Source organism: Python bivittatus, unplaced genomic scaffold (assembly GCF_059951505.1).
Source record: "Python bivittatus isolate LINGU-HERP-01145 unplaced genomic scaffold, Pbiv_v1 ctg000020_np1212, whole genome shotgun sequence".
Taxonomy (NCBI): Eukaryota; Metazoa; Chordata; class Lepidosauria; order Squamata; family Pythonidae; genus Python; species Python bivittatus.
Window position 1 is genome coordinate 78,477,113 of NW_028277030.1, and position 27,538 is coordinate 78,504,650.

The 27,538-nt window shown below is 41.6% G+C and overlaps 1 protein-coding gene across 1 annotated transcript; it reads right to left on the reverse strand.

Annotated features, from left to right (window-relative positions):
• Positions 1-9,426: 9,426 nt before the first annotated feature.
• On the reverse strand, positions 9,427-24,654 carry MTRF1L (mitochondrial translation release factor 1 like). Its single transcript, XM_088142204.1, has 7 exons — positions 24,293-24,654; positions 22,244-22,323; positions 17,838-18,021; positions 15,004-15,167; positions 14,641-14,758; positions 12,725-12,861; positions 9,427-11,734 (listed from the first exon to the last, which is right to left on the reverse strand). The coding sequence occupies exons 1-7, from the start codon at positions 24,585-24,587 to the stop codon at positions 11,519-11,521; spliced, it is 1,194 nt and encodes a 397-aa protein (XP_087998330.1). The 5' UTR covers positions 24,588-24,654; the 3' UTR covers positions 9,427-11,518.
• Positions 24,655-27,538: the final 2,884 nt, after the last annotated feature.

Here is a 27,538-nt window from a genome sequence, read left to right on the forward strand (position 1 = left end):
GCAAAAAGCGAGGGAGCCGGGAACCCGCCCGCGCTCTTTAGAAATGGAGGCCGCCAGGCGCGGCTAACTCCGCGAGGCGGCCTCCAAGAAAAGAGATGCGGGGGAAAGAGAGGGGACCGTCCCGCAGCGCGATCCAAGTCGACCCCCCCCCCTCCCGTCGCAAACGGGCACGCGTTTTTCAAGGCTGCATGTTTGGAAAAGGAGCCTTTGGGGGTGGGGTGGGGAGGAAATGATCGCCCCCCCGGAGTGCGCCACCCGTTCAATAGATCAAGGACATGCTGGGGAGCGATGCAGCTTTTCCTGCAGGCACGCCGGCCACGACGCGGGAGGAAGCGGATGGGCTCATCCCGCCGGCGGGACTTTTTGCCGGTGTCCGTTTCCCAGTCCTGGGTTTCTTTTGCACCGTTGTGGTCCCGCATCCGTGGCCCCTCCAAAGCTGAGTCCCCCTTATTGCTCAGCCCATTCATTCGAGTCTCATGGTCGTGGGGATCGGAGCCCCGGTTTATCAGAAGCAGCTCAGGAGTGCACCACGAACAGGGCCACGGCTCTCCCGCAAGATATTCTCCGCGAACAAGCCCCAGTACCTGAACCGCCTGGTTTCCTAGCTGGTAAGCGCTGCCGCCTTTCGCGCTTTCTTTTTCAAAGTCAGTCTCTGGGTGTTCGCAGCCAGCCTCCGTCTGCTCTGGGTGGAATCCCTTTTCCGGGCACTTTTAAAAGGTTTAAATCTGGTATCCAAAACCCGAAGAGCCAATTAGGAGGAACTCTGGCAAGCCAGTAGCCAATCAATGAGAAGCGAGTGGCGGCGGCCAATGCCGGCTCGCGAGATGTGCCTTGCCGTTGAAGTAACTCTTTCCTCCCCCCTCCCATTCTGCCCGCCAGCCTTCAGCCCCAGCCAAGGGATTTAAAGACTTGAACGCGCGCGCGGGATGGGTGGAGAGAAGAGGGCGGTCAGCGCGCGCTCCTGCCCTCTCTTGCGGACTGGGAGGTTAGGCGTGCCAGAGCGCGGGAGATGCTGCGGCGCCTGCCCAGGAGTGCGGCAGGGCTCGCGCTCTCTCTGTTCGGGAAGTTCTATTGGACGTGGCCCTTGGGGAGTCTTGCGCCCATCCCCCGGGTTCCTGCGCGTTGAAAAGGCGAGCGCGGGGACAGGATGTGGCTACAGGTCGCGAAGGGGAGACCCTTTGGCTGGATTAAGGCGCAGATTGCATCCAGCTTCCGTCCTGCTGCTTTTACTATAGGTTTACGGTACTGTAGTAAGATAAACTTATTCAGGCCGTCGCGATTCTTAGTACGTTCTCTATAGTAATGCAACTTGGATGGAAGTTGGTGCTTTTTATTTATTTTATAAGATGGAGCAACTGTCTGCTCAGAATGGCACCTGTATTGGAAATTATTCCCTCTAATATTCTAGGGCCCCATCCTTTATATCTTCCCCTAAACTTCCAAGGAAATAAATGTTTTTTTTTTAAATTTCAGTGCATAAGTAGACAAGCTATGGCCATCCCTACGGACTGCAGTCACCCCTCATCGTTAGTTACGCTGCCTAGGACTGATAAACATTCCTTGACCCCCACTCCTCGTAATGGCCCTGCGTTACCTTAGTGTTTAAACTTTGCTTGTTATTTGGGGGAAAAATGCTCATCATTAAATTATGTGAGCTCTATATGTGACATATGTGGAATGATGCATTTATTTCCCACAATTATTTACATCCTTCATGGTAAAAATCAGGCATTTATGGGAAATGGAAAGACTGCCCTTCCACAGGATTAGATGTGGATTTGGGCTATTACTACCATATTTTCTTCTCTTTGTTTTTACATCACCTATTTAAAACCCAAGGACACGACTTAATGACTGAATAACAAAAATTCATTTAAAAGTCCACATAGACTACATTCCTATCTATGAAGAAGTCCCATTGAATTTATTAAAATTTACAGACACCCCGAACAATAAAATACTGTATGTCACCAATGTGATTTCTTATGCTTCAGTTTTTCATTAACATCTCTTTAGAATGCTGGCTGGGGAATTCTGGGAGTTGAAGTCCACACATCTTAAAGTTGCCATGGTTGAGAAACATTGAATGATGGTATTCTGCACTGATTTTGTAAACTGGGAGTAAGACAGTGGTTCTGCTCCTTCTTCCAGGATTGGTTCTGGAGATGATCAACTGGGACATCAATTAAATTTTTGTATCATGGCATCAAACTATTTAGAATCTACACGATCACGATATAGTGATCAGGAGATTTAGAATACACTGATGACACCCAGCTTTCTCTTTCCTACCAAAACTGGACTGATGCTTGGAAGTAGTTATTTAGACAAGCAACAACAGACTGAAGTAAGATTCCCAACAAAATAGAGTTACTCTGTATGGGCCATTTCTAAATCTGAGAATTAGATACAGTCTGGATAGAGTTGGACTCCCTCTGAAGGGGCAGCTGTGTAGGTCAGGGTACTTGATTTGACTTTGTCACTGAAGTTCAAGTGGTCACAGTGCCTACTTCCAGCCATGGTCATATTTTGGCAGGAATAATTTCTCTACATTAATCCATGCTCTGGTAACCTCCATATTATACAGTGGTACCTTGGGTTACGAACGCCTCTGTTAACGAACTTTTCGGGTTACGACCAGCTCCGGCTGCAAAAATTTACCTCGGTTTGCGAACTGCGCCTCGGGGTAGAACAGGATACGCAGCCATTTTTCCGCCCCTGACACGTGGTCCACAGCCATTTTTCTGCCCCTGACACGTGATCTGTGACCATTTTTCCGCCCCTGACACGTGGTCCGTGGCCATTTTCTGCCCCTGACACGTGGTCCGCGGCCATTTTTCCGCCCCTGACACGTGGTCTGTGGCCATTTTTCCACCCCTGACACGTGGTCGTAGGGAGGGGGACTCTCCCTCCAAGCAATAGCCGCCTCCCTGTCCTCCACACCAGAACGGATTAACGGTAATTACATTGAACCTTATGGGGAAATTTCCTTCGGTTGCGACCAATTCGGGGTGCGACCAGAGTCACGGAATGAATTAAGTTCATAAACCGAGGTTCCACTGTACTATTCAAGCATACTCTTTCCTATGACTGCTCTTAAAGAGTCCAAAATTCAGGTACAGAGATTAACTGGCTCATAGCATAAGACACATTATATTGTCCTTAAACAGCTGCATGGACTGCTTTGTCACTAAATTCAAGTTTTCATTTAGATATGCACAGCTCTGAATAAGATAGGTCATATACAGTGGGGCAAAAAAGTATTTAGTCAGCCACCAATTGTGCAAGTTCTCCCACTTAAAAAGATGAGAGAGGCCTGTAATTTTCATCATAGGTATACCTCAACTATGAGAGACAAAATGGGGAAAAAAATCCAGAAAATCATTGTCTGATTTTTAAAGAATTTATTTGCAAATCATGGTGGAAAATAAGTATTTGGTCAATAACAAAAGTTCATCTCAATACTTTGTTATATATCCTTTGTTGGCAATGACAGAGGTCAAACGTTTTCTGTAAGTCTTCACAAGGTTTTCACACACTGTTGCTGGTATTTTGGCCCATTCCTCCATGCAGATCTCCTCTAGAGCAGTGATGTTTTGGGGCTGTCGCTGGGCAACACGGACTTTCAACTCCCTCCAAAGGTTTTCCATGGGGTTGAGATCTGGAGACTGGCTAGGCCACTCCAGGACCTTGAAATGTTTCTTACAAAGCCACTCCTTTGTTGCCCGGGCGGTGTGTTTGGGATCATTGTCATGCTGAAAGACCCAGCCACGTTTCATCTTCAATGCCCTCGCTGATGGAAGGAGGTGTTCACTCAAAATCTCACGATACATGGCCCCATTCATTCTTTCCTTTACACGGATCAGTCGTCCTGGTCCCTTTGCAGAAAAACAGCCCCAAAGCATGATGTTTCCACCCCCATGCTTCACAGTAGGTATGGTGTTCTTTGGATGCAACTCAGCATTCTCTCTCCTCCAAACACGACGAGTTGAGACCAAAACGTTCTACTTTGGTTTCATCTGACCATATGACATTCTCCCAATCCTCTTCTGGATCATCCAAATGCTCTCTAGCAAACTTCAGACGGGCCCGGACATGTACTGGCTTAAGCAGGGGGACACGTCTGGCACTGCAGGATTTGAGTCCCTGGCGGCATAGTATGTTACTGATGGTAGCCTTTGTTACTTTGGTCCCAGCTCTCTGCAGGTCATTCACTAGGTCCCCCCGTGTGGTTCTGGGATTTTTGCTCACCATTCTTGTGATCATTTTGACCCCACGGGGTGAGATCTTGCATGGAGCCCCAGATTGAGAGAGATTATCAGTGGTCTTGTATGTCTTCCATTTTCTAATTATTGCTCCCACAGTTGATTTCTTCACACCAAGCTGCTTGCCTATTGCAGATTCAGTCTTCCCAGCCTGGTGCAGGTCTACAATTTTGTTTCTGGTGTCCTTTGACAGCTCTTTGGTCTTGGCCATAGTGGAGTTTGGAGTGTGACTGTTTGAGGTTGTGGACAGGTGTCTTTTATACTGATAACAAGGTCAAACAGGTGCCATTACTACAGGTAATGAGTGGAGGACAGAGCAGCCTCTTAAAGAAGTAGTTACAGGTCTGTGAGAGCCAGACATCTTGCTTGTTTGTAGGTGACCAAATACTTATTTTCCACCATGATTTGCAAATAAATTCTTTAAAAATCAGACAATGTGATTTTCTGGATTTTTTTCCTCATTTTGTCTCTCATAGTTGAGGTATACCTATGATGAAAATTACAGGCCTCTCTCATCTTTTTAAGTGGGAGAACTTGCACAATTGGTGGCTGACTAAATACTTTTTTGCCCCACTGTAGGTAGTCCTCGTTTAGTGACTGCCTTGGCAATTACAACAGAAAAGTAACTTTGTGACCAAGGCCTGCATTTAGGACAACAAAAGCCTTCAGTGTGAAACTGATTAAGGTCTGGTCAATTTCAGGCAGCAGCTGCCAGCCCTAGAAGGGTTCTATTCAAACTAATTAAGGTCACAGAGCTGAGTTAACTTGTCCGTAGCACTTTTTAGGGAAGCACTGCACTATGGAGAAAAGCAGCTATCAAGAAGAGATAGCTTCTTTAAGCAATCTCTCTACCCTGCAAGAGGGCAAAAAAAGAAAAAAAAAAAGGTTAGACACAGGACACTAGAACTATCTGAACCAGACAGCAGCAACCAGTGATCTTCCCAGCATCTCTCAGTCCAATGGTTTGCTTAGTGACCATTTCACCAGAACCAACTGCAGCCACTAAATGAGGACTACCTGTAGTGATCTAAAGGAGTCCCACTGCCCCCTTCTGCTCTTAATATGAGATATGCTGCAAAATCCATCTGATTATACCATGAACAAACTCTGGATTTTCTGAACTTGTAATAGATTCTCTAAATTCTCTATTTAGTGGTACTTTCCAAGCCATGGAATATGAATGTTAACCTGGCACCAATATAAGCTAAAATTAGTGTCAAACTAAAAAAGAACTTTCTGCCAATTGTGAGTGCAGGGCTGAATAGCTAAAAATAACTTTACCCCAAGTATAGGCAACCCATGTCCTTCCATCATTTCATTTATGGCCTCCTGAGATTATACTGCTAAAATTTAGCAGTTGAAAATAGATGAAAATAATGGGAATGGGAGTGCAAGGTCCTCGGGAAGTGAATTGTTCCCATTCATACCGTTACACAAAAAGAAATGAACCAAACTTTTTTCCAGCATCATCTGTTCTGGTAACATAACTGGATAGATCCCTGTGATCTTAAGAGCAAACTGTGGCTTCTGGCCATCAATCATCCATCTGCCTGCCTTACCCTAAAGTTGACAGTGACTGCATTTTTATAAGTTTTTATATGTTGCAGTATTGTTATAAATTAATGTTTAAATATACAGCTGCTATAAATTAAATCCAGTGTGTGTATGTGTGTGTGTGTGTCACGCACACATACAGTGGGGCAAAAAAGTATTTAGTCAGGCACCAATTGTGCAAGTTCTCCCACTTAAAAAGATGAGAGAGGCCTGTAATTTTCATCATAGGTATACCTCAACTATGAGAGACAAAATGAGAAAAAAAAATCCAGAAAATCACATTGTCTGATTTTTAAAGAATTTATTTGCAAATCATGGTGAAAAATAAGTATTTGGTCACCTACAAACAAGCAAGATGTCTGGCTCTCACAGACCTGTAACTACTTCTTTAAGAGGCTCCTCTGTCCTCCACTTGTTACCTGTAGTAATGGCACCTGTTTGACCTTGTTATCAGTATAAAAGACACCTGTCCACAACCTCAAACAGTCACACTCCAAACTCCACTATGGCCAAGACCAAAGAGCTGTCAAAGGACACCAGAAACAAAATTGTAGACCTGCACCAGGCTGGGAAGACTGAATCTGCAATAGGCAAGCAGCTTGGTGTGAAGAAATCAACTGTGGGAGCAATAATTAGAAAATGGAAGACATACAAGACCACTGATAATCTCCCTTGATCTGGGGCTCCATGCAAGATCTCACCCCGTGGGGTCAAAATGATCACAAGAATGGTGAGCAAAAATCCCAGAACCACATGGGGGGACCTAGTGAATGACCTGCAGAGAGCTGGGACCAAAGTAACAAAGGCTACCATCAGTAACACACTATGCCGCCAGGGACTCAAATCCTGCAGTGCCAGACGTGTCCCCCTGCTTAAGCCAGTACATGTCCGGGCCCGTCTGAAGTTTGCTAGAGAGCATTTGGATGATCCAGAAGAGGATTGGGAGAATGTCATATGGTCAGATGAAACCAAAGTAGCACGTTTTGGTCTAAACTCAACTCGTCGTGTTTGGAGGAGAGAGAATGCTGAGTTGCATCCAAAGAACACCATACCTACTGTGAAGCATGGGGGTGGAAACATCATGCTTTGGGGCTGTTTTTCTGCAAAGGGACCAGGACGACTGATCCGTGTAAAGGAAAGAATGAATGGGGCCATGTATCGTGAGATTTTGAGTGAACACCTCCTTCCATCAGCGAGGGCATTGAAGATGAAACGTGGCTGGGTCTTTCAGCATGACAATGATCCCAAACACACCGCCCGAGCAATGAAGGAGTGGCTTCGTAAGAAGCATTTCAAGGTCCTGGAGTTCCCTAGCCAGTCTCCAGATCTCAACCCCATGGAAAACCTTTGGAGGGAGTTGAAAGTCTGTGTTGCCCGGCGACAGCCCCAAAACATCACTGCTCTAGAGGAGATCTGCATGGAGGAATGGGCCAAAATACCAGCAACAGTGTGTGAAAACCTTGTGAAGACTTACAGAAAATGTTTGACCTCTGTCATTGCCAACAAAGGATATATAACAAGTATTGAGATGAACTTTTGATATTGACCAAATACTTATTTTCCATCATGATTTGCAAATAAATTCTTTAAAAATCAGACAATGTGATTTTCTGGATTCCCCCCCCCCCCCATTTTGTCTCTCATAGTTGAGGTATACCTATGATGAAAATTACAGGCCTCTCTCATCTTTTTAAGTGGGAGAACTTGCACAATTGGTGGCTAACTAAATACCTTTTTGCCCCACTGTATGTCTGGGTGCATCTATATATCTATCTAGACTGAGTGAATATTACAAAGTTCCCTTATAAGTATGCAAAGTTAGAATAGTTTTGTATATATTTCCAGTTGTACCACAATTTCACTTAGAACAAAATTCTGATTTTCTCATATGTATTTGTATTCCATGAATATTTTTATCTTTGTACAACAATGGCAACTTCACTGGAAGTATATAAGATTGTTTCTAAGTCTTGGAGCATTCAAATAAAATCTGTGTTGCTTGGGTTGCTTCTACCAGCCAAATCTTTCTGTTGAATTTTAAGTCTTTTACAGATAGAATGAATATTTCTATTCATGAAAGGCAAAATCTAATCTACCTAAGTATCTCTGAACCAATTTATTTACTTAATTCTATTTATAAGCTACCTGGCTGCGAACAACTCAAGGCAACATAGAAAAGCTTAAAACAACTCATTAAAAGAACAAACAAAAAGAAACCTTAATAGCAATCACTGCATCAAGAAAATATTTAAAAAATTAAAATATCACATCCCTCACATGGGTTCACAGATTCTCCTCATCCCTGCTGGAAAGGCCAAGTTTTTAAAGTTTTCCTAAAAGCACAGCTGGGACTGTACCGATGTCAGGGAGAATACAGTTCCAAAGATGATATAATCTGGTAGCAAGTTTCTTTTACAGAAATCAGCCCTTCTTCCTAAGACAAAAGTTGAGATTAAAAGTTCTCTATTGCTCTGTTCAGAAGATGCAAGCCATATTCTTTTATTGTTGCTCTGACAGGCTAGCCTAGACCCTCTTACAGAAGTCATACAGAATGATTGTCGCGCAAGGATAAACAAAATAGCTACCTACACTTGTGACTGTTAGCCTTTTTGGGCAGCCCATTCTGATTAAGAACTAGTACCTGAGCTTTTCTTTCCACTCCATTTACTTCTCTTTCTGTTATATCTTTTTTAGACTGTTCAAAATAAAATCAGACATTCCCTATTTTATGTCTGTTTGGAGACCCTTTCAGTCCTGGGGTGCAGCTACTTTTTTATATTCACCGTGTCTGTGGAAGGGTGGGTTTTAAAAAGAGTGTAGGCAACTGGAAATTTCCCCTTTATTTCTAAAGCACCTCAGTGCCCAGATGGGGGAGAGATTGTTTAAAAAGCCCTGTGTTTGGAACAGGTGGTGGGTGTGGGTGGGGTGTGGGGGTGTAGAGGAGGGGCAGAAGGAAGCAAGGGAGAGAGCAGCAGTCAAGGTTTGTGGAAAGGCCAGGAGCATTGTCCTTATAAATCCTTACCTATTCCCATTGGTACCTGGGAATAGTAATAGATATTCTAGGGATAGCAGTAGTGTTTAATAGAGTAGTATAATAGTTAAGTTGAGCAACAGAAATATAGGTTAGGTGAAAACTGTATTAGTGGGACACCTGGGTAGGAAAAAGAACACTTCTGTACTGTGAATATTGGTTTTATAAGTAAAGGAACCCCAATATAAAAAGGGAAGAGAAAAGACTATGTGTCTCATTGGGAATATCTTGATGAGTCTGGGTAATCCACCCTTGGATATTAAATGAACCTGTGACAGTGTCATTTCAAATTTTAAACTGAAATCTAATGCATATGTAGAAGAGTACAATTCCCTTTATTTTTGGTAGGGCAGTTCTATAGTGAAATGTCTAATGGGAGAGGGTTGCTGGGAAGAGGAAGTGTTTTCATCCACATTGCTGTGTTTGTTTTTTGTGCAAAAACAGGAGACAAAATAAGACAGTAAATAGAAGCATGGGTGAGAATCTGAACCTGCCTCTGAAAGAAGGTTGTCTAGTCAAGGAAATCTTTCTATGTTCTAGCATTCACAAAAATCCGATTCTCAAAGACAGAGAACCCTGGGTTCAGTGTAATTTATTTCAAGTAAAAGTCATTATAAAATATAAATACATTCTTTGTCATTTATACACAGATGCCTCTTTTCTTAACACAGACAATTGCTCTGACTTGCCTTTCCCAAGTATGTATGCTAGTCCTGATTATCTAAATGGAAATGGAATTTGGGAATTATCTTTTTTTCCTCAAGGATTTGGAAAAAATATTGTTGCTACTCAGGAGCAGAGCCACTACAGCAGTAAAGTCCTAGATTCTCCCATCTACAATGCAATGTTGACAAAATCTGTTGTCTGGAAGATAAGAAGCAGGCTTCATTAGAATCAGATATTCATCCTACTGAATTAGGCTTGTTACAAAATTGCCTTCACAGCAGTGTTGCAATGAGGTGGCTCAAGAGGAGAGAATATGTGTACCTTTTACATCGGAGCTGTTCCTGGGTCTGTTATGGGGGAAAAAACCCCCACCTATTAGTATTACCAAAGATTAAATAATTCCTTAATTAAAGGAAGTAATTTCAACTGGGCCCAATGAGTGCAGTTTTAGAAAATAAGAGGTGCTAGGTTTATTTGAAAAAGCCCCAAATATCTTACAAAATTGAAAATGCAATGGAATAAAGAAAAATCTTAGCATTTACACAGAAATTACGCTAAATTATATTTTCTCATATTGAGAAATGTTGTTTTATCAGACTCTATTTAGGGGACTTCAGATGTAACAGAGTAAATCTGAATGTGGACATTCCCACAAAATAATGGACTATGTCTGATGTATCCAAAGTAGTCTGGATAATTCACTTACATTATGTCCATCAGTTTCCACCATTGTCATTTGTGTACTGATGCAACACTGCAAATGATGCAATTTATGTCAAGACCTGGTTATTCCATCAAGCGCAGGAGGGTATGTTGTGTCTGAAGATTTTAATTTGGCAGACGTTGTTTGTGTTCATTTTTTGTACAATGTTGACACAATATTTACTATTTTTGAAGGGTTTTTGTGGGGGCTTGCTGGTTACTTATACTTGCCGAATGTTACTTATGTAGGTGAGAATGAGCTGCATACAAATAAAGCAAATAAATATATTAACACTTCTCCTAAACAGTTGACTGCGAGCAAGTAGTTGAAAGCCAGCATATGCTCAGTTTTCCAATTTCTCACCACTGTCTATTCAAGTATGGAAGCTATAATCACTCAGCTTTTAAAAATTGGCTTCTTGGTTGTGTTAGTGATTTGGGTTGTTGTTTCTTGTCTGCCTGTATTTTTAATTTGTATAATGTTTGTTATTGTTTTTATTCTATTTTAATTCTGTTTGCCACCCAGAGTCGCTTGTTGAGATGGGCGGCCATATAAATTGAATAAATAAATAATTAAATTTATTTACCAGTTTCTACCTGAAGCATTAATGCTTTTTACAACAGCAATATACTTTCACGCCACCCAGAGTCACTGGCAGTTGTGCCATATATCAATTTAATAAATAAATAAAAATCCTTCAAAAACAAATTAGAAAGCATGCCAGCTTAACCATTTAGCCTCAGCATGCTGTTAGCCTTGGCATGCCCACTTGACTTCCCTGTTTCCTGAGCTGCACTGGTTGCCAGTAGGCTTCTGGATGCAATTCAAAGTGCTGGTTTCACCTATAAAGCCCTACGTGGTATGGGGCCTGGTTATGTGAGGGACTGCTTATTTCCTGTGGTTTCTGTCCAGCCAGTAAGTACCAACAAAGTGGGCACTCTCCAGGTCCCTTTGATCAAACAATGTCATCTTTCGGGACCCAGGAAGCATACCTTCGCTGTTGTGGCACCTGTCCTCTGGAATGAGGTCCCCCTGAGATATGGACAGCTTCTACCGTGATGGTGTTTAGGAAGGCTTTAAACACCTGGCTGTTCTCCCAGGCCTTGGGGTAGGGTGCATTCAACCCCATTGTTAGAGGTGATCAATATTTTTTGTTTTGGTGTTGAGCAGCACCAAAATTAATGTATAGATAGACAGACAGACAGAAGATTCCAAATCATGTGGGTGCAAGCAAATAGATATACAGCAAACTTAGTTTGGAAAGCACTTTCATACCTACAGTCTAGGATGTAATGAAGATCATTTTGTTCTGATTGCATCATTTTCTGAAATAACTTCCATTAACACCTCATATTCACTGTATTTTCTTAGTGACTGTATCATTTCATCTAGCAGTTCTTCCCCCAGCATGAATCTTTCGATGTGATGTACTGACTTGCCTATTCTATGGTCAGTAACTCGATCCTGGGGAAAATTGTAAGTTCTGATTTTCTCTGATCTTCCTTTGGTCCCAATCTAATCAGAAAAAAAATCTAATCAGTAAGGTTTTTACATGTCCTAATAGCTTAGTATTTGGGAAACATTCCTCAACAAAACGTGAATGAATGAATGAACGAACGAACACACACACATACTGTATATCCCATGAAAAGAGTAAAGCATCAATATACATAGTCTTTTACAAAGTCAGTATAAACAAAAACCACACAGAAGAGGTTTTTGAGCTTCAAGTCTAGACTACTCAAGAAGGGGAAAGGAAATGTTACAGGAAAGTTACTGAATTTTTGTTACATTTACTCACAGAAGGCAATTACTGTAAGCATGCCACACAATATGCACCACACCTCTTCCATACGTCTCCCTCTAAACATGGTTTTTCTCAGCTAGAGTAACCCTTGAATAAGGTGGATGGGAGGAGAGAAAGAAGTGAAGAAATAGAGACTAAACAGTTAAAACAATTCCTACCCCAAGTTTGCCTCAAAATGGCTTGGGCTACAATTTTCACGATTAGCCAGCTTGCTGGCTGGAAATTTTGAGAGTCACAAACCAACACATGGAGGGCATCAATTTGGGAGAACACTGTTCTACGCAACTGCGTATCCTTTCCTTCTACCCATGCTAACAGTATTAACATTACAGCATTCACACTGTGCATCACTTGTGTCTCAACCACTAATCCATCCAAATTACAATTCATGTCTTTTCAATATGAGCTGGTTTAGCCAACACCAGAAGATACTATGGCTTATTAACAAAGCAGTCTGCTTCTGCTTGTTATTCAGATCATGCTCACTGATGTTCTCTATGACCAGGTACAGCTAATAAATCATGGATGGCTTTATCAGTTGTTTACGACATTAGCAAAACCGGTTTCTGTGGCCAGTTCTGGTTTTTCTATGTAATGGAGGCTTGAGTGGAACAGTGTGCATCAGCATACTGCTGATTTACCTCCAATTATTACAGTAGAACATCCTCAGATCTGAACAAGAATGCAGCATATTTTACCTGAATCTTTCTGGCAGTATCTATCTTCATTGTTTGTTCTTCAAGTTTGATACTATATAGTTTAGCGTGAAGGAGCTCCATAGCTTTTTCTTTATTTTTTATTTGAGATCTTTCTTGTTGACATTCAGATACCACACCTACAACAGAGAAAATGTAGATGTTAGGCAAAAATAAAATTAATCAGAAATACATAAAGAACCAAAATGTAATTTGTATGTTGAGATTTAACAAGTACAGCAGGCTACTTTGCAATTCTTAGTCAATTGAATGTATTTAACCATTTGTTAAAACTTAAGGACAGGATGCCAGGATTTGGAAACAACTACAGATAGCCCTCAACGTATGACCACAATTGGGACCACTGCAACGGTTGTAAGTGCAAGGATTGGCTGTAAGTCACTTTTTTCAGTGTCGTTGTAACTTCAAATGGTCGTTAAATGAATGGTTGTAAGTTGAGGACTACCTGTATGCTACTGAAGCTGTAGCAGAATCAGATCAGGCATTGACTAGCATGACAAACCTTTGTTATATATTTCTATATATGTGCTATATATTCTACTGAAAACCAAGGATCTTTTCCATGGCTTTTTTAAAGAAGTTTGGATGCAGCGGAAGATATAATCTGCTACACATTGTTAGCTCTGAGAAAATGAATACAATAGTGCTGATACAATTGAAAAAAAGAGAAAGTTTGAAAGAGACGGATGAGAGAAGGCTGCAAATAAAAAGTACGTATGTATGTGTATGTATACCCCTCCCCACACACACACCCCAGACTTTCTCAACCTTTTGACCCTGGAGGAACCCTTGAAATATTTTTCAGGCCTTGGGGAACCCCTGCACATTTAGGCTCAAATACAGGCCACCATCACCACCACTTTTTCCTTTCCCCAGCCTCCTTCCTCCCCTCCTCTGCCTTTGTGGGTAGCTCCTGCTGCTGCTGTTGCCCAGGCCAGCCAAGCCCCAGACCTCCTGTGCCCACCCTGAGACAGAGCCTCCCAGGATGCTGCGCCTGCAGAAAGGCAGGTGTGCACCGGCAAGGAGAGCCCTGGCACAGAGGCCCTGGTGGTGTCTTTCTCTCTCTCTTGCATGCTCACTCCTCACTCCTTGGCTTGCACTTTGCTCACCTCCCACTTGCACACACATGCACAATCCCTACCCCTGCCTTGGGTTGGCCCAGGCTCCAGCTGGCCAACCCAATGTTGGAGGGTTTTTCTTCGATTTTGTCTCTGCTTTTTTAAAATAAATCATGATCTCCCAGGGAACCTCTAGTGACTTCTCACAGAATTCTAGGGTTCTGTGGAACCCCGGCTGAGAAACCTTGATACACACACACACACACACACACACACACTTCTGCATAAAGATGTACTGGATTGCAGTGTTAGCAATGCACAAGCTCATGTTTATACAGTATATGTACAGTAGGTACATGAATTAGCATTCTCTAATGTTATACATTATCTCACCCTTTCCAAAACAAGAACATGTTTCACAGAAGTTTTTTCTCCAGTGTTCCCCAAATTTAACTGGAAAACTGAAAAAGCAGACAAGACTCTGGGTCACATTCTTTTAGGTCTTCCGAATCAGTGCTCAGAGCTTATCTAGGCAGGTTGGCTTCTTAGATCTTATGCTGCAGTGCTGAAATGTCCTATACCCAAGACTATTTATTTATTTATTAAATTTATATGCCACCCATCTCCCCCAGAGGGCAACTCTGAGTGGCTCACAATTAAAATCCAAAACAGTAATTTTCAATATTTTCAATAGCTTCCTGCCCTCACCCCAAATTGGAGACAATATTGACATCTAAGATCTTCTACAAAGCATGTATCTTATTACTGAGCATCATCATATGAAACATGGGAGCATATTTCAAAAAACAATTTACTCATTTGAAAGTCATGTTCTAATACCTGAGGGAATATGGACTATCCGCACGGCGCTATCAGTAGTATTCACATGCTGGCCACCAGCTCCACTAGCTCTTTTAGTTTCAATACATAAGTCTTTAGGATTAATTGTCAGAGTTATCTGGAATAGGAAAGAAAAACGGTGCTTATTCTCTAAAAACAGACTATTTACAAATTGTCCCAATTTCAACAAACTGCATAAATTATTTATAAATTATTTATACAATAAGATCTGGTGACTTTATTAATGCTACTAATCAGTCTTCATGTTCTAAATAGGTAGGAATAAAACGTGTAATTGAATGCAAGCATCTTGTTTGAAAGCAGATTACTTTAGGCCAAATACTTGTAGTAACCACATTATACCTCATTTGGTTGTGGTAATATTGCTACAGTCATTGTGCTGGTATGAATACGACCTTGCTTCTCCGTCTTTGGCACTCGCTGAACACGATGTACTCCTCCTTCAAACTTCATTTGTCCATATGCTTCACAGCCTTTTATACTGGCAGATGCATGTCTCACACCACCTTAATTTTTTTAAAATAGTAAAAGCAATCATACGGTATAAGCCTCCTGAAAAGTTATTCAAAAGTTCAGAAACACAAAAAAAGAGAATCTGTCTGCCTGTCTATTTTGTGTGTACATGAATGTATGTTGCTGAGCTATTTTCCATCCAGTTTCAGTTTATTGGAGGTCTGTATCTTACACAGGTGGGCAGGTCATGCAGATATAGGCATTCATGAAGAAAGAATAGTTCTTTCATGGAGGTTTGTCTACATGCAAATTTCTCCCATTTGCATGTGCTCTGATGCGTATGATGCCTGTATGTGGTTATTAGCCCCAGCAACCACATCTACAACATAGAATGTAAGGACTGTAATAGCCACTATGTAGAACAGACAGGCAGAAGACCAACTGGCAGCTCCTTAATCTCACAACATACAGATAGACTCAACCATAGTTTCACCTGGGAAATGGTACATATTTTAGGTCAACCAAATCTAAAATTGCTAGTGAATTCCTGGAAGCCTGGTATTCAGACAAATCAGCCATCAATAGACACATAGAGATAAACCCCATTTACATGCTATTTCAAAGATACAATCAAAAGCCTAGCAAGAAAACTAACACCCTTCCAGCAGCCAAAGCCAAGATAAGCAGGAAACAGCACTAAATAGTGGATTCCTTGGGTTTCTCTGAGCTTGATTGTTTTCTTACAGATGTTTCATTACCTGTCTAGGTAACATCTCCAGTGCTAGAAGGGAGTGGAGTTTGCTCTCTGTTTATACACAGTAGCATGCCCTGTCAGTATTGATGAGGAAGTTGTTTTTTCCTTGGTAGTTCCTTGATTAGGGTATTGTTTCCTGCTTGATTGTTTGCTGTTAATCCTGGTGTTAATCCCTGTTTATCTGGGTGTTGATTGCTGGCAAGGAGGTGTTCTGGTCTTTTTGTTTCCTTTTTATTGTCTCTGAATAGTGTGTAAATGTCATTTATCTCTATTCAGCCTGTTGATGGCTGAATGCCAAGCTTCCAGGAATTCCCTCCCATTTTTGGATTTAGCTTGGTCTAAGATACTGACAGTTTGCCAACTGAAATTATGGTTAAGTCTGTTAATGTGTTGTGAGATTGAGGAGTTTTCATCATGCCTTCTGACTGCTAGTTGCTGTTCATGGATGCGCGCTGCTAGACTTCTGCCTGTCTGTCTTACATAGTGGCTGTTGCAGTCCTTATGCTTCATGTTGTAGATGACTCGTTTTTTCTTCTTTTTTTTTTTGTTTCCTGATTTTTCTTCTTTCTGTTTTCTCTTTTTCTAGAAAAAAAAACAGGAGTCATCTACAACATACTAATAATAGTAATTATTATTATTCCCATCTGATGGATGGAGGGTTGAGAAAAATAATGACTTGCATCAAAGCAGAAATGAAATTTAAACTGAAACATCCTATTTCAGTCAGACACTTTTGTAGGTAAATGCTGGAAGAGATTTTGTAGTACTTTATCTCCTACCTGCAAAAATGAACTCTAGAAATATCAAAGACACCTCTACCACACCCAGGTCACTTTGGGAAGTGGCAGAAGTGCTACAGGGCAAGTGGGTGTATGGGAGGTTGGTGGGGGGTGAGAGATGGGCATCCAGACTGGAGAGTGGAAACTTCCAGTGAATCTGATTCATTTCTGCAAACAGAAAAGCTCTTTTGTTTGTGGAATATCAGGTCAGAAACTAATTCAGTATTACTTACTTTGCTGCACCAGTTTAGAAATGTCCTAATCAATGACAAGTCAAGCAAACTAAGAACCAAAACGAATACCACTCTAACTGTACTAAGGCAGTTTTATATATTATATTTTATAAACTGCCTTTCCATAAAAAATGTTAACGTTAGAAAAAGGCAATATGGTTAAAATATAAAAACAACTTGACAAAAAGAACAAAAAACACATTAATTGAGTAATAAAGAGCATTCATCCGATTAACATTTTTTTCAGCAAACAATTTTGCTTAGCCTTGTTAAAGCTCTTTTTCTTACTGGAATGTTAATAAAATTATCTTTCTACCTTAATATAAAATAAAATGCTCACATAGCACATAGATTAGAAACTGAACAAGTTGTGGTTGGTATTGTACTGTCACCCCAGTTTAAAGGCATTGCATTGATGCTATTACATCAGGTATATCAGCCAGGTATCAGAAATCAATAGAGTCTGGCAGAAAGACAGCTGGGTAGTTAGACCTGGCAAATCGCTAACTGGCAGGGGCTCATTCACTGATGGTAAGGAGGAATACAACTATTGTTCTCCCAAACCTTGACGTAGGGTGCATGGAACCCTCTTGTTAGATATGTTTGTCTGGATTTGCCATTTTATTTCCTTATTGTATTTCTATTTATTGTGTTCTGTTTGCATTGTTTTTATATTGTGAGCTACCTGGAGTCGGGCAGCATTAAAGTAAATAAAATAAAAATAAAATAAAATATATGCCACTACATATGTATCACTATCATTTTAGGACACCCATTGTTAAGCTCCCTGTACTGAGACAATTGCAATGAAATAATAAGATTGTCCCAAGAAAAAGGATATTGAAGATGGGAATCTTCACTCTCTATTACATAGAGCTAGGGAATTTCTTTTCTTATCCCAAGACAATTTGCCTATAATACTGGAAGTACATGTCAGAATTTCAAAAGATTACTTGCCTATAATACTGGAAGCATATGCCAGAATTTCAAAAGTCCAATTTTTATATGCTGCATACTGTTGATACATATCAAACATCTCAGCAGTGAACAACATTGCTTCCAGCCCTCCAACTCCAGCAGTCACTTCTATGACAAGATCATTTTTGTCAGTTTCTTCTGAAGGAATCAAGAGTGATACTATCTGAAATATATAAAAAAATGCCTTTTTATCTAAGTAAATATCTGCCTGGAATGGGCTGAAATAAAATAAGTACCAATACATATATTTTAAGCATTATGTAATGTATTACACAGCATCGGACCTTCTTTTCGCTTCCAGATACATCCATAGCTGAATGTCCTTTCGGCTTTGGCCCAGCCACTTCACTCTTTCTGGAGCTACTTGGAATTGCCCTCCGCTCTTCCCCAGTAGCATATTGGACACCTTCCGACCTGAGGGGCTCATCTTCCGGCGTCATATCTTTTAGCCTTTTAACATTGTCCATGGGGTTTTCTTGGCAAGGATACTGGAGTGGGTTGCCATTTCCTTCTCCAGTGGACCACATTTTGTCAGAACTCAAAGAACAATATTGTATAGGTACCTGGAATGTAAGATCTATGAACCAAGGCAAGCTGGATGTGATCAAACATGAGATGACAAGATTGAACGTCGACATCTTGGGAATCAGCGAATTGAAATGGACGGGAATGGGGGAATTTAATTCAGGTGACCATTATATCTACTACTGTGGCCAAGAAACCCTTAGAAGAAATGGAGTTGCACTCATAGTCAATAAGAGAGTGGGAAAGGCAGTAATGGGGTACAACCTCAAAAACAACAGAATGTTCTCAGTGCGTATCCAAGGCAAACCATTCAACATCACAGTAATCCAAGTCTATGCCCCAACCACTGATGCCGAAGAAGATGAAGTTGACCGGTTCTATGAAGACCTACAACACCTTCTAGAACTAGCACCAAAAAAAGATGTCCTTTTCATCATAGGGGATTGGAATGCTAAAGTAGGAAGTCAAGGAGTAATCGGAATAACAGGCAAGTTTGGCCTTGGAGTACAAAATGAAGCAGGGCAAAGGCTAATAGAGTTCTGTCAAGAGAACAAGCTGGTCACAGCAAACACTCTTTTCCAACAACACAAGAGACGACTCTACACATGGACATCACCAGATGGTCAATACCGAAACCAGATTGATTACATACTTTGCAGCCAAAGATGGAGAAGCTCTATACAGACAGCAAAAACAAGACCAGGAGCTGACTGTGGCTCAGATCATGAGCTTCTTACTGCAAAATTTAGGCTTAAATTGAAGAATGTAGGGAAAACCACTAGACCACTCAGGTATGACTTAGATCATATTCCTTGTGAGTACACAGTGAAGGTGATGAATAGATTTAGAGGATTAGATTTGGTAGACAGAGTGCCTGAAGAACTATGGACGGAGGTCCGTAACATTGTACAGGAGGCAGCAACTAAAACCATCCCAAGGAAAAAGAAATGCAAGAAAGCAAAATGGCTGTCTGATGAGGCTTTACAAATAGCTGTGGAAAGAAGGAATGTGAAAAGCAAGGGTGAAAAGGAAAGATATAAGCAACTGAATGCAGATTTCCAGAGAATAGCAAGGAGAGATAAGAAGGCCTTCTTAAATGAACAATGCAAAGAAATTGAGGAAAACAATAGAATGGAGAAGACTAGAGTTCTCTTCAAGAAAATTGGAGATATCAAAGGAACGTTTAGTGCAAAGATGGGCATGATAAAGGACAAAAAAGGCAGGGACCTAACAGAAGCAGAAGAGATTAAGAGGTGGCAAGAATACACAGAACTATACAAGAAAGATCTTAATGTCCCTGATGTCCATGCTGGTGTGGTCACTGACCTTGAGCCAGACATCCTAGAGAGTGAAGTCAAGTGGGCCTTAGGAAGCATTGCTAACAACAAAGCTAGTGGAGATGACAGTATTCCAGCTGAGTTATTTAAAATACTAAAAGATGATGCTGTTAAAGTGCTGCACTCAATATGCCAGCAAGTTTGGAAAATGCAACAGTGGCCACGGGATTGGAAAAGGTCAGCTTACGTTCCAATTCCAAAGAAGGGCAATGCCAAAGAATGCTCAAACTATCGCACAATTGCACTCATTTCACATGCTAGCAAGGTTATGCTCAAAATCCTACAAGCTAGGCTTCAGCAGTACGTGAACCGAGAACTACTGGATGTACAAGCTGGGTTTCAAAGAGGCAGAGGAACTAGAGATCAAATTGCCAACATTCGCTGGATAATGGAGAAAGCACGAGAGTTCCAGAAAAACATCTACTTCTGCTTCATTGACTATGCAAAAGCCTTTGATTGTGTGGATCACAACAAACTGTGGCAAATTCTTAAAGAGATGGGGGTATCAGACCATCTTACCTGTCTCCTGAGAAATTTGTATGCGGGCCAAGAAGCAACAGTTAGAACCGGTCACGGAACAACCGATTGGTTCAAAATAGGGAAAGGAGTACGACAAGGCTGTATACTGTCACCCTGCTTATTTAACCTATATGCAGAGTACATCATGAGAAATGCCAGGCTGGAAGAATCACAAGCCGGAATTAAGATTGCAGGGAGAATCATCAATAACCTCAGATATGGAGACGATACCACCCTAATGGCAGAAAGTGAAGAAGAACTAAAGAGCCTCTTGATGAGGGTGAAAGAGGAGAGTGCGAAAGCTGGCTTGAAACTCAACATTAAAAAAACTAAGATCATGGCATCTGGACCCATCAATTCCTGGCAAATAGAAGGGGTAGAAATGGAAGCAGTAACAGACTTCATTTATTTGGGCTCCAAGATCACCGGAGACGGAGACTGCAGCCATGAAATTAAAAGACGCTTGCTCCTTGGGAGAAAAGCTATGGCAAACCTAGATAGCATATTAAAAAGCAGAGATGTCACCTTGCCGACAAAGATCCGCATAGTCAAAGCTATGGTTTTTCCAGTAGTAATGTATGGCTGTGAGAGCTGGACCATAAAGAAGGCTGAGCGCCGAAGAACTGATGCCTTTGAACTGTGGTGCTGGAGAAGACTCTTAAGAGTCCTCTGGACTGCTAGGAGGTCAAACCAGTCAATCTTAAAGGAAATCAACCCTGATTGCTCATTGGAAGGATTGATAATGAAGCTCAAGCTCAGATACTTTGGTCACCTAATGCGAAGAGAGGACACTTTGGAAAAGACCCTGATGCTGGGAAAGATTGAAGGCAAAAGGAGAAGAGGATGGCAGAGGATGAGATGGTTAGATAGCATCACTGAAGCAATGAGCATGAAACTGAGCAAACTCAGGGAGGCAGTGAAGGAAGGAAGGCCTGGTGCAATATGGTTCATGGGGTCACGAAGAGTCGGACATGACTTAACGACTGAACAACAACAAATGTATTACAATTGTTCAATACTTCTTTTTTCCCTAAATCCAGAACTAAACACTTCATAGTCATTTCCTTTTCAGCATGGTATCAAACTAGATGCCCCACCTTCCCGTATCAGTTTTAGTACCAAACTCACATGATTTACACCAAATAATGGATATACCTACTTTACAGTTGGGTTAGTATTAGATGATGAATTGATTTAGACAAGCAGACCAAGTGTCAGAATCCTCGCAAGATTTAATAGTAGATTGTTATGATTTAGAAATTGCTTTTTACATGCTACGGTTCTGCCATTGTAAAAGTGGGGGGGGAAAAGGTATGAGAATCCGTTAAAGGCAGATGGCTTCTTATCACAGACGCTGGCATGCTCAAGGTCGTACCAGCAAGGGAATCAGGAGACCAGGAGCGGAGGGGGGTGTAGGGGGGAAAAGTAAGAAAAACAATTTTTGGCGCGCTTAGGCTCAGTCTTAGCAATGCTTTGGAACTATACACTTGTTCTCAATAAATGAACTTTCTTTTGAATCAATACTGGTTGCAAGGAAAGTTACTGGATTTGGGATCAGCGGGTGGCAGATCGTTACACCAAGTATAAAGAGACTCAACATCAAATAGCTACCAACTTACTTAGACTGAAAAGGCAAACTATTATATATAAACAGCCAGCAAACCCCACTCTCCCTTGCACTCATGACATTACCTAGCTTGGTAATGAAATGTCTGCAAGAAACCAACCAAGCTCAGAGAGCACCAAGAACTCAACAGTTCAGTCCTGAGCCACACATACTCTCTTCTATTGATTACAAAATTTCTTTCACAGATTCATGGATTCCTCCCTGATGTTGAATCATGAAAAGAAGCAAAATTCAGCAATATGTAGAAAGTAATAAACATGTCATGGAGTGGGGCAGCAGAGGAAGAGTGCAAAATAATAGCATTTGACAATCCCTTATGGAAAACAAAATAGAAGTTAGGCTTGAACTTAAATGTCATGCTTCAACAAGTGATATACCTGATGTCTCAGTTCTTCTATCTCTTCCTGACAGGAAATAACTTCCTTTTCTGCAAGCTTCCGCAAATCTTCATTTTCATCTAGAATAAAATAGCACACTATTATTGCAATGCTATTAATCTTTTCCCTTGCTTACAATTCCTTCCCTCTCTCCTGGCTATCTGTTATTTCTACCCTTCAGATGCCAACCACAAATATAGAAGATATATTTTCTTAGCAACAATATAGCTCTTTTTGAGTGGGCTGACACTTCTATTTTGGTTAGGGATTCTTCTATAGATTAAAATAGGAAATAGCCTTTACCTTTTATTATTTGTGATTTATGTGAGTAAATATGACTGTATGGCTTTACAGGACATTTTATTTGGGACTAACTCTAAATGAGCAGATTAGTCCAGCATATTAAAAAAAAAAAGGAGGGGGAACAGTTTTAATACCAGAGCTAACAAGACCAGGAGAACCAATTTCTACCCAGACATGTACTCTGTTCTGAGGTAAAGATTTCATATGTTATTTCCTTCATTGAGAAGTGTTGACATTTCTCTCAAATCAACTACAGTAACTCTTTTCATTGCCTTCTCAACCACTACCAGTGGTCCCCATCAGCTAAATCCTTTTCCTCAGAATTTTTCTACTTGTCTCTGGTGAGGTGAGAAAACTTGAACTTTTCTATGACAGTCTTCAACTACAATCACTGAATAGTAATTGTGTCTAAGTCTCTTTAGCATTATGCAAAAATGTTACATATTTGCACCTGCCTGTGACACAAAAGGACAAGGGAAACAATACAGACACAAATACAAATGTATGATTTTTGTATAAAACTTCATTACTGAACAAATGAGCAGAAGAGGGTATAGTTCTTGAAAATGAAATAATAGATGGCAGCTTTTCTCCCCCCCCTCCCCCCATATGCTCTCCTGCCTCACTTCTGATGCAATGAAGTGAAACATCTGGAAGGAGAGAGTCAAATGGCAGCTGAACTGATGGAGCTCAGCCTTTGTGGTTCACCCTTCCCTTTGACATAGACAGCTAAAAAGCTGTAGAGCAGCCACAGAAATATAAATATTTTCCAAGTAAAATCACCATTTCATATCAAGATCTTAAAAGCTTGACTCCTGGTAGCTTTACAGACATATCTCTATGTTTCTCCATTTATTATATTTATATCACACCTTTTCTCCAGGACTGACAGGAGGCTTACACAGAGGTCTCTTTACATTTTATCCCATAACAACTTTGTAATGTTGATTGAACAATATTAGGTAGGTAGAACAACCAGCCTTAGAATTGACAATGAAGATAGAGAAGTGGTGGGTAGCTTCTGCCTTTTAGGATCAATCATCAACAGTAAAAGAACAAGTGGTCAAAAAATATGCCGCATACTAACGCTTGGTAGAGCAGCCATGAAGACCTTGGAAAAGATATTAAAATGCTGTGATGTTTCTATACCTACAAATATCAGAATTGTGCAAGCCACGGTATTCCCTGTGACACTGAATGGAAGCAGGATAGGAAGAGTATTGATGTTTTTGAACTTTGGTGTTGGAGAAGACTCCTGAGAATATCATGGGCAGGCAAGAAAACAAACAATGGATCATCAAACAAATCAACCCAGAATTCTCACTTGAGGCACAAATGACCAGGCTCGAATTATCCTACTTTGGACACATTATGCAAAGATCTAGTTCTCTGGGAAAGGCTTTAATGTTGGGAAAGGTGGAAGGAAAGAGAAGAGGAAGACTAGCAGCAAGGTAGATGGACTTAGAGATGGGTGCACCTGAAAGACCAGGTTAGGGGCAGATCGTCCTGGAGAAAATCTCTATATGCGGGCTAAGAGTCGGCACCGACTTGATGGCACATAAACAATCGACACTGAGTGGGCTGAGCAAGCGTGATGAGCTCGGAGTCACTGAGCGGACTTGAAGAGCACTAACCCAGCACTTTACACGCGTCCCTGCTGATCTCCTCGGAGACCCGGCAAGGTCGGCTGGGCCACCTAGCGCGCACAGTCCTCTTCCGATCCTGCCTCAGGCGGAGGCGCCTCACCTTCTCGCGCCAAGCGCTCTGTCTCGAGCAGCTCCTCTTCCTTGTCTCGCAAGAGGCGAATCCGCGCTGCCAACGCCGAAGGGACGCCGTCGGAGTGCTCTTTTGGCCGGGAATACTGGTCCAGGAAGCGCTGAAGCGCCGGCCTCGCGAACAACTCGCGCAAGTCCGGCTGGCCGCTGAGCCAGCGCCGTGGCAGGGCTTGCCCACGGCATCGCGCACCGGCGACAGGGACCAAGGAAAAAGAAGCGGCGAACTTCCCCCAAGCCGCCCGACTCCGTCCAAAGCACCACCACATGCCGGGGTTCCGCTTCCGCCCCCGTCGCGAGGGCAATGCCTTTCAGAAGTCGCCGCTCTCTCCTCCGCTCTCACTGATAGAGACCAACAAGTGCAAACAGATACGGACAAGTGTTAGTTCAGGTTCTGGTTCGATCTCGAGGCCTCGCGCCTATGCGGGGCAGTTTCATACCGCAAAAGGGGGGCATTTGCCACTCCTCCTTAAGGTACTGTATTTGTATGCTCGCTTGTGAACTTGAAGTGTAATGTTTGAGTGTCATCACCGTCTCTCATTGTTACTGCCGATTCATTTAAGATTCCGGAAAAAAACGAAGAGCGGTGGCTAGGCTAATTGGCCCTCGTGCTTGCGCTCCTAACTCCGGCTCGAAGAACTGCGACTAATGCCGGAAATTGCCGAAGGTACTCCCCAACGCTGACATGCCCCCTGTGTTTAGCTCGGCAATGATCGGAAACGCGCTGGCTTTAGCAATGCTCGGAGGGGTCGGGCGGGGCCGTGGCGCGATAAATGCTGGAGTTACGCGGCGTGGGGAGCTTTTGGACTATAGTGATCCAACCTCAGATGGGAGTTGTAGTCCAAGAATGTCTGATTGCTCGCAGCTTCTCGACAATTGCTAGAATGTCGCTCAATTTTATATGACCTATGATGGGCAGGGAAGGAGCATTATGATAAGGGGGAGAAGGGCAGGATTATATTACGGCTATTTTTGCAAAGCAGTTTTATGGGTGCTACTGGAGGAGAAGAGGACCATGTGCTGGAATAGGCTGAGCAGCCACAAGTTGAAGGGAAGAGCTATTATCTATTACTAGGAACTGTCCTTAAAGAGTACAGGCAGGTCTCCATTAGTGCGGTTAATATTCGAAGTGATATTTCTATGGAAAATAGAGTAATTGGTTCCAGCTCCATGGAAATAGGCAATTAAAGTTTTTAAACATTTTAAAAATTATTTTAAATTAAATTCTATTAATGAAATACAGCATAATAGTAAAAGAGGGTAAACCCACATCCAAAGCATACATGCTATCTCCTGTATTCAGCTGTAGTTTTTTCAAAATGAGCCTCTGCTTTTTTCAGCTTTCCTGTAACCGAAACTTCCTTTTCTCCATTTAGATGATTAGTGTCTAAAACCCCAATGACAGCTGCGCGTGTGCTAGCCTCAGCCCTGGGCGTGCTAGCCTTGCACTAACTGAATTTTGGCTCGCATTAAACGCAACCTGGTATCAATTTAGAAATTGCACTAAATCGGATTTCGCACTATTCAAACTTGCACTAATCGCGACCTACCTGTATCCAGAATCTGCAGTGCAGTGGCTCTCAGCCTTTTGCGCTCCCAGTGTTGGGGGGAAGTAACACCAGTTTTGTGAACCCTGCATTGGTTTCTGGGTCCAATTCAAGCTGCTGGTGCCCAGGACTGCCTTCTCCAGTCATTATTGGTCCGAGTGTCAGATCTACCAGAGACAAACTGCTGCAAATCCTGTGCTTCCAGTCAGGTGCAATGGTGTTCCTTTTCTGTCCAGATCAGACTGGCTCCCTGTTTGCTGGTGTTTCAGAAACTCTCAAAGACCAAACTGTTTCGGAGAGCTTTCTCTGATGGGAATGCTGCCATCACTATTTTTATGGATCTTATCTGAGCTTATATGGCATAGTTTTTATTTTCGTATTGTTTTAGTAGTTGTGTTATTCTTACCGTGCATTATTTATTTATTTATTTATTTATTTATTTATTTATAAATCAAATTTATATCACCGCCCAACTCCCCCACAAGGAGGGACTCTGGGCTTTAACTTGTATTGGTTCTATGTAAGCCATGGCAAGTCTTTATTGATGGCAGAAGCATAGAAATATGTTTAATATATATATTATGATTATCATTGTCATCCATAATAAATAATAAGGCAGGGGGGAAATATTGGAAAAATAAACAGCTGGATACTGTGGACTGGCTAAATAAATTACTCGGTGACCTCAAGAGGTCAAAGTCATATGGAGTTATCTTTAAATATCTCCCAAGTACAGCTACAGAGAAATAAGACAGCACCTTATAACACAACAAACTTTTCTAATCAATCTGAAACAGTGACACAAGAAGAAGAATAAATTCAAAAAGGATATGTCCTATTTGTTAGGAGGCATTTGTACTGGAGGGAAGGAAAGCTTCATGTGCTCCCATGTTTTTAATCCTTATTAGAGAGGTAGATCTTGCTCTTCTCCCTCTCTGCAATGACAGTTTATTTCTCAGACCTCTATTCTGTATGTCTGATGAAGTATACCGGCACCAACAAAAGTATTTGTGAAAACTAAGGAGTCATCTGCATGGTTCCAAGATGGCAGGCTTACGTGTTATTGAGGACATGTTTCCACATTGGAGCTTCCATTCGAGGCCATTCTTCTGGTTAGGCAGTCTGAAGCTGGATCAAAAAAATCTGTTAGGGAACTAGTGTTTGCCAGCTAAATGGAACAAGCATTCCTTTCTGCAGACATTCTGATTTGCAAAGCCCTAAGTCTTTAATATGTCACTTTCCTTTCATTTCCTGCTGAAAATCTGAAGGAAATCAAACAGCAATTGTTTGGGGCTCTGCCCTTGAGTTCAAGGCCACACAAAAAGAGCCTTGCATTGTTCACCCTGTTTCCAGAACCTAGGCTGCAAGTTTTTTCTACATATCTCTTCCAACGTCAAGGCTTTTTCTTTGCTTCTTGCAAAAACATCTGGAAGTTTGAAGGACTTAAGCAAATTGTGCAATTCAGAACATGTTTACTTTGGAGCAAGTGCGATAAGAGTGTACTTAACCTAAATGTAGAGACTATAACTTGTTTATACTTTGAAAGAGTGTTGTTATCTGTAAATCTGTGCTAGGCAATAAGCTTAAACTATAATCAGTTGGAAAAATTAAATCCAAGCTAAATTATATCACTTCCTTTTATATTAACAATTTAAATGTAACAATTTAAACAA